Here is an 8,237-nt window from a genome sequence, read left to right on the forward strand (position 1 = left end):
TCAGTAAGTGTCTCAACAAAATATAGGAAACGTCTAAGGCAGTGATGGTATTCTTACATACGTGGTTTGTTCAAGAATTTATGTGTTTTTTTTAATGTCATTAAATTACTATTACAGTAACTCGAATTTTAAATGTGCTGAAATTTCAAAATAAATAGATGGTCCTATAGTTATGCACCAGAGTGTATACTTTTTGTGTTGAATTGTTTTGTATGAAAAAGCTGTGGCTGTCAATTCTCTTTTGTTGAAAATTTGTCTCATCACTTTCGAACGGTCCCCAAGTTGAATGTAATTAATAATAGAAGTAGAACGGATCAATTTCGTACATAATCGCATTAGAGTGTATATCGAATTGAATTCAGCATTCGTTGGAGCGTCATTTCCCATCCGATTATGAGTAACTTGAGAGCAATGTCGTCGCCTAGAACAATTGACTTTCCACATATACACCACAAAGTATGTAATTTTTTTGAAGCGGTGGGACGTCGCGGTGGTAATGACGCCGGGGTGTATAATACTAATCCGGTTGCAGGCTGTTCGTTACGACCGATAGCAACAGGACGCAGTTTATTATGTTTGAATAATGAGTGAACGTTAATCACGACACCAGTGCTTGAACTATAAATATGCGCTTAACGCGTTTTATTATACTGTTTTGCATTGCTTCATATAAAACTTTCCCGCATGGCTGCTGATTTATGAGCATTATATCCGTGTAACATGTAATAAGAGCAGCGTTATAAGGCGTTCTTACACGAGAAAAGATGCTTGTCAGTCTGACGGCTGCCTACCGGTATGTTCTTGTGCAAGTGTTGAAAATTAACTCCGACCAGTTCGCTCCTTATTTATAACTTAATTGATCTCTATTATTGATTGTGTGTGTATGGCCTTACCAATAGACGTTAATTACTGCAAAGTGCAAACACACATGCTATACGATGACATCAAGGCGGTCTCGAAGCATCTACAGGCCTTTTAATGGACTCATCGCTTCTTCAAAATCTAATTAGCTTCTTTCAGCGCATTTTTTCCAATGTTTGGCATCATTTCTCAGCTTGTGCCATTTGCCCCGACAATATCGAGCCATACGATATCGTGTTTAGGAGCAGATTAACATTGCGAGTGTGGCAATTATAGGGATATATTCCGGAGCCGTTATTATCTTCGTAATAGCGCCAAGCCACAGCTTGGCCTTGCAGACAGGCGGCAGTTGGGGTAGTGGTTAACCGTTGAAACCGCAGACAAGCAATGATTATTATCAAAGCACTATTGTACGTGCTGATACTATCGATGATCTTCACGCTCGGCTTGCAATTGCTTTGACGTTTGTCGCGTAGCGTTCATTGCGAACATGAAATACCGTCCCTGGATTTTCTTAAATATAAGTGTCGGTTATCTAATTGCGGAATTTAAAACAAATTAGCTACCATGCGCTCAAGAATGTTGTTTTGATGCGATTTATGTCATCAATTACGAAGCAGATTTTAGATCTTATCGTTTACACGTTTCTACTCTTGCCGATTAGATGTCCAGGTAATTGGAATTCATGATGGTCGTTACGTAATGGGTCTACTGAAAACCATTCGAGGGCCGATTTCGTGGTTAAGTGAAAATTGATGTCTTTCCAACCACAGAAAACACAGAAATTATAAGAGGTTTTGAAGATGATATGCAAATCCACCTTCAATAATTGTTCCCGAAATCACCCAAAAATACAAATTAGATTTTTCTTTATCTGATGACCTCAGTCACTCTAAATTTAGGTGGCAAAGAGAACTGTAATTGGATAAGATCTGAATTTGTATGCCGGCGACAAGTTTTGTCAATTTTATGGTGAAGATGTAAGTACGGCGTTTCAAAAAAGATGATGGGATGATTCTTTTATTGGCAAAATTATACCAGCTTAACTTGAATCAAGCTTTTGCAATTATACAGGATGTCCGAGCGATTTAGAAACTTTTAAACTGACGTAATTTAATTTTTTTATTATTCTTGGTTTTGGTGTAGGAATGAATTTTTAAAGTGTGTCTTTTGTAAAAAAGTAAGTTAGGTACTACTTCAAAAATTAAATAAAATCGACTAAAAAGTTTAACTTAAAACGTACCTATCACTAAAAAGACATGAAAAAATGTTTCAATCAAAAAACGTATGTCTGTATTGTCGTAACTCATTTCCGAAGCATCCAGTATATTTGAACATAATTTTAAGTAATGCAAGAAGCTATACATTATAAACACATTTATTTAAATATTTAAACATTCAATGCTAAAACATTTAGCTGAAACACCTTGTATACCTAATAATTAAGAGGCTATTAAATTTTTTTTTTCTTTATGTGGATTTTTGGAATTTTGAGTTTGGGGTCGACATTCCTCTTGTACCGGTTCTAATCAAATAAATGAATTTCGATTGGATCTGATTTGGAGTGGCCGTGTCGGCGGCACTTTTCACTTTTTCGAGTAGATCCTTACGATCCAGACTTCGGCTATTGGAATAAAGAATAAAAGGCTTCAGCGCAGCGTGCAAAATGAAAAATGTGTGTGTGACTGTTCGAAGACGGCTTTCAGCTTTCTAATTACGGACTACAAATCTTAACCACGACACCTGTCACGCTCAAGCGGGGGGAGAAATGTGAATCTTAAATTGGATTTTTCCTCCTCAATTCTAAATAGCTTCCTATTTCCGCGGAACAATTATTTTAACCGGCGGCGACACATTTGCGTTATTCTTTGTGTATGAACATAATTATTACTTATCCGATTATCAAACTGGGAAAAAGAGCGACGACTTTGTGCTGAAAATATTCTATCGGCGTTATCGGCCTCGACGGTATAGTTAACGTTACCGGCGCCGAGCTGTAGTGTTGATACACCTGAAATACGGTCCTAATATCTGGAGATCGCACAGTTCTGGTGCTCCTCCAGGGAACAATCTCCCGCACCACGCCTTGACATACAGCATAGCAAATGGAATACATATCCGGATTATATCACCAAACTTTCATTCCAGCTAACAAACAATTTTTTCCTTGGGACAATTCTGATAATTAACGTATTTATTGGAGATAAACTCGTGTTGCTCGTGATTTTTATCTGATTTATGGATGTTATCTGCGGCCCAACCAATAATTAAAATGGACATTTTATCTTAATTACCTTAAAGTGACTTAGAATGGGCGCTTTCAGCCGTTTAGGGTCACTTGTAGTTTACGATACAACAATATATCACGTTCGCAAATAATATATAATTTCGATAAACCATGTCTCTTAATTACTGATGTGTGGGCTAATCGATATGTTAGTAATTAATAATCATGTTTTTGCATCATTGTATGTACAAGTCTTCAATAAATAACGTTTAATTAAGGAGCAAGATTTATGATTATATAATTTAAATGTAATTAATTTATAGGATCTGCAAAAAAATGTTGTTGATCGTAAATCACGATCACGTCAAGGCGATTGCATGACAGACTTCGAAACGCAAAAGAATAAATCAAAACCGTCTGGAGCTGATAAATTCCCTTGTAATTACCAAAAACTATAAAGATAAAAGCTTGCGTCACGACTATCGTAGGTGATGAAACGAATTGCAAAGTGTCATTACGCCAAATTTCGTAATTGGCGGTCATCGTTCGATCGACAGTCGATGGTTTTAAACCTGTAACTTGTCCATTCCCGATATATGTTCAAAATCGCGACACTATAATTTCGTGGGCAGCTAAGCTGTGATTTTAGAAAATGGCTCCACGGGGAAATACTAGTGATTTCAGCGCATACCCTGTGATTTGAAGGATATTGGCGGCCGGCAACAAGATGTAATAAAAATGCCGCAAAGGACCGAGCCACTTTACCAGCTCCAGAAACACATTAAATAACTGCAACTTCTGATTTTCTTGTTATAACTTTTATACGCCGAAACTATATGGCGGGGTTGTATTTTATGGGTTGACCGCTTATCCGCGGGTTGTTCATAAAACTGAATTATGACCGCGACGACCATAATTCGTTTTTAATTTTATGAAACGACGGCGACACGACAAAAGGATAATAGCACCGTTTTCACCGTTTTAATCGCCAGTAATTTCCAAAAACCTGACTAGACCACCTATTACCCAAAAAATAATCAGTCTTGATTTATACAATGGCTGCAACATGGTTTTGTTTCTGAATTTCTCACATTATGCCTTTTTTCATAACGTTATTTAAATTCGAAACATAAATTCAGTACAGCTCATTTCCAGAACGTGTATTTCATGTTCTCTATATTGACAAAATGACATGCCATTTCCTTTGCAAGTTTGAATCAATCGTATCCGTCAGTGCGTAAATTCACTTGTAGTGATTACTAGCTGCCTCTAATTCTAATTATTATTTAAATTATTACCTTGTTGACGGCAAACATACGCCTGATAATGATTTTATAAACATAGACACGTACAGGATACAACCACAAAAAAACTATACCTAAAAAATAATAAAATAAAAATTTTCTTGTTCTGACGCAGGATGAATTAAACTGTTGACATTTCGGTTTTGCAGCCATTGAGAAGACTTGTCGGTGCAAAAACCCCGCAGTGCGTTATTAATATCGAAATGACACTGCTAGCTACCAACTTATCGTCCTGATTATAATAAATGTGAGAACGGTTTCAATTGAGCAGCATTAGAGAATAGCTCGGGGAATACATCAAAGTCTTCCCTGCTGACAATACAATCTATTAATCCTTGTCATGAGCGACCACTACTAATTTATTATCACTGTCCTTGTCTCGAACAGTGCGCCCCGTTTTGAGCCAGTGAATGGATATAATATTAACAAAACACAATACGCATCGATCAATTTAGTTCATAATAGGAGCAATAAATAACTACAATTAGTAATAAATTGTAGCGGGCCTTAAAATTTGCAACTTGGACTAATTAATTGAATTCGAACAAAACAAATAATTGGCGAAGAAAGGCCCCCGGCGCCACAGCGGACCGCGTTATTAAAGTCCGTCTAGGCGTCGCCGCTAAATTGTAGTGATTTGCGGTGACTCGAATGGTGGTGGTGCTAATGGTATACTTTGGATAAATACATATTCGAATCCCAGCCTCTAAATTATAAGTCGTCAAACTAACGAGCGTGTTAAAACTCAGTATGGTAATGTCATACGTAAAGTTGGTTGTATAGCCACCAGGATTAGTTTTTTACTTTTTGGGTAAAGATCGGATTGCGAACGACATGCCTTTGGTTTAATGGGCTGTGTATTTCTTCGTAACCACATCTTGCATGAAACGTTTTTAGATCGGCGGTAATAGAGAATCAAGTGTTGGCACTTAATTTATTCCTGCTATGAATCGAAGGTAATAAGTTTTAAGAAAAGTTATAAGGATTGATAATTTATGCGACGATAAAAACGATAAAATACGACGACATCTAACCTTTGCTGGAAATTAACTATATAGAAAGTTCTAAAATAAATCTCGTCGGTAGTAGCTTGAGTAGTTATAGACTAATAGAAATGCCAACTTGAATAGAAATAAATTACCTTAATGTATGGTAAACATTCATATATGTAAGCGTAAGAATCATAAATATGTCACTACTGTTGTCAAGTAAATGCCGATTAATGTGTTCTTAGGAAAGTCGAAAGATTGTCATTTCAGTTCTCTGCACGTCAACTGTTGAAATGTTGACTGAATGAGTGCGACAGTGACGGAAACTGATTTGGTTGAGAAACGTGAGAAGAACACATCAACAGCTGTGGTAGCTGATCTATTTTGGGATTAGATAGATGACTCTTGCGGCTCGTTATTTTGTCCTAATTATTTTTGTTTTATGGTCGATGAAATTTTAAAATATAGCTTCTAGATTTCGAAAAAAATTCCAACAATTCGGAGAAATAAAAAACCAGTAAATTTTAGCGATTTACTCTTTTAAAATAAAGAAATAAAACAACACATCTTCATAATGGTTAACAATAAAATAGTTCCTCAAGAAAATTTTTAAAAATTATTACACAATGATATGAATAAGAACAATTTGTACAAGAAACATTATTGTACATAGACGATGAAACATATACGCGATCGCTCTAAAAAAGTCAGGGTATACGAATAATCACTGATCGTGCTAACAATGCAATAAATAATGATTGAGATCTGTACATAAATTTACAGCAATTGATGTAATTTCGGGTGAATCCCCGATCGTCAATATTTACAAAAACGAATTCAGTGTTAAAAATAATATCACACAGTCACGTCCACACAAAACACACACCTCCGAGACAAAATGACAAATCGTTCGAGTCCTTCAGGTAATCTTGTGCGACTAGTCAAAAACTCATGTCATTGTCAACATAACACAGCTTCATATTTGGCTTGGAATTAATTGTCCTTTTAGGGATGCATCCCTGGCGCTGCTCCTAGACGAGGTCCATATAGCGAGTAAGGCGACAAGTAAGGTGGCAGTCCAGGGTGGCTCAACGGGAACCCCGACAGTGAGGAACTCAAAGAGGGCGGCAAAAGGGACGGCTTGCTGTAAGGATGGTACCGAGCCGTCGCCAAAGGGCTAAGAGGCGGCGTGGGGTATGTCCGGTGCAGCAACGGATGAGTGGGCGGCAAACTTGAAGAACTCAACATTGATAACGCTGCGGAACTTTCCGACACGGCTACACTCGTGTGAGTCCTTAAATGGGCCAAAAGTTCCTCCGAACTTGAGAATCTTTTGCCACAATATGCGGCATCTCCCGAGATCCAGTTGCAGACGTATGGCAGGTGGGACGCCGCAGCCAGGGCTGCCAATTGAGCATGGGCGTAAGCTGCAGCGGCGGGATTATGGCCCAGATATCCGGTGGAAGTTGGGGGTTTGGTATGGTCGCATTGGGTGCATCCTGCAGGACATGCTGTGGACGTTTTCACAGCGGCGCCGAGGAGATGAGAACTGACCCCACAGCCGGTGCAATAGGGATCCCTGCAGACGGACGACAAGGAATCTGCGGTTTTCATCCGGCCATAATTGAGATAAGGATTCAGGCCCCCTTTAAGTGCGTGGTGTTGAGACATTAAGCTACTAGTCATCAAGTCCATGGGAAGGGGAAACCCTGCGCCAGGATAGCCAAGAAAGGCTGATGTGACTGGAACTCCAGGTTTGAAGGTTCCCAAAGGCAAGTCTTTGATGGCCGGATCGGATGACGATGTTAGAATATTGGGGGTGAAGGCAGTCTTTGCCGATGAGGAGACCGGAGTCGACGGACTACCCCTCTCACTATTTTTGTTTTGTTCACCAGCACTCGTGCTTTCACTTGCTGGTGTTTTCCGTTCGGACACCGACGGGGATGCTCGCGGAGATGTTGCGCTTTGATTGCTGGCACATCTTCCGTTCGGTGTAGCGGAAACAGTGCTCTTTGATGTTGAAGGTGTCCGGACGCGGCTTCCGGTTGATGCCGAACTGGATCTTTCTTCCGGGGAACGCGATTTTTCTCTAGGGAGATTATTCGAGGATTTGTGGTGCAAATCGCTTGAATTGGACGACTTCTCCTTTGATGAGTCTAATTTGCTTGATTTACTAGATTTGTCAGCACTTTGGAGAAGTTTGGAATTTGGGGTGTCAGAGCCGATTTGACTACAAGTCTGGGCTAAAAGAGCCAGCGGACTCTTTTTCGCATCCAACTGCAATTGAAAACCGAACTTAGGGAAAAGTTTTAGATAAAATTTGAAAAAAACTTACAGTCGTAGGTAAAGGTGTTAAATATTCCGGTCTAAGATACTGATTGCTGGGAGAACTCAACATTTTGGTAATTTTTATCACTAATAAGGTCTATTCACTGCCACTTGATAACGTAGAAAGAGAGGATACGGATGGCTAGTGCCATTCAGGTGTGAAACTCTCGCACTGTAACGGTTTACTCTCGAGCTACTCTCACGATGGAATCGCGAGCATGACTGGCGCTCTGTTGGCCATGCGACAGGCGCTCTCTCACCATCGGTGACGTCACGCGTCCCTCCATCCCCACTGCTGGGGAGCTTTGAGCTTTGACACCCTCGACCACAGATCACCATGTTATTGCTTCTTCTGTTTGCTTGTCGACACTCTTTTACCCCGGTGTGACTTTCCGGACTCCATCAACACTCGTTTCGCAACTCGGCCAACAAATACGATTTTAATTCAAATTTTGACAAAGGATAATTCTTTTTGGGGCAACCAGGACCTAATCAAAATGAAAATCAGCCCGGTTTAATTCGTACGAG

General features: G+C 39.4%; 1 protein-coding gene across 1 annotated transcript; it reads right to left on the bottom strand.

The window, feature by feature from the left end:
- Positions 1-5,899: 5,899 nt before the first annotated feature.
- On the bottom strand, positions 5,900-7,953 carry elB (elbow B). The gene is made up of 2 exons (XM_969852.4): positions 7,717-7,953; positions 5,900-7,658 (listed from the first exon to the last, which is right to left on the bottom strand). The coding sequence occupies exons 1-2, from the start codon at positions 7,777-7,779 to the stop codon at positions 6,387-6,389; spliced, it is 1,335 nt and encodes a 444-aa protein (XP_974945.1). The 5' UTR covers positions 7,780-7,953; the 3' UTR covers positions 5,900-6,386.
- Between the last annotated feature and the right edge of the window lie 284 nt (positions 7,954-8,237).

Source organism: Tribolium castaneum, chromosome 4 (assembly GCF_031307605.1).
Source record: "Tribolium castaneum strain GA2 chromosome 4, icTriCast1.1, whole genome shotgun sequence".
Classification (NCBI taxonomy): Eukaryota; Metazoa; Arthropoda; class Insecta; order Coleoptera; family Tenebrionidae; genus Tribolium; species Tribolium castaneum.

Excerpts from the sequence above, each read along its gene's own strand:
- elB (XM_969852.4), bottom strand. The coding sequence starts at position 7,779 with ATGTTGAGTTCTCCCAGCAATCAGTATCTTAGACCGGAATATTTAACA. Across the intron at positions 7,659-7,716 it reads TAACACCTTTACCTACGACT|TTGGATGCGAAAAAGAGTCC; the intron begins GTAAGTTTTTTT and ends TTTCAATTGCAG.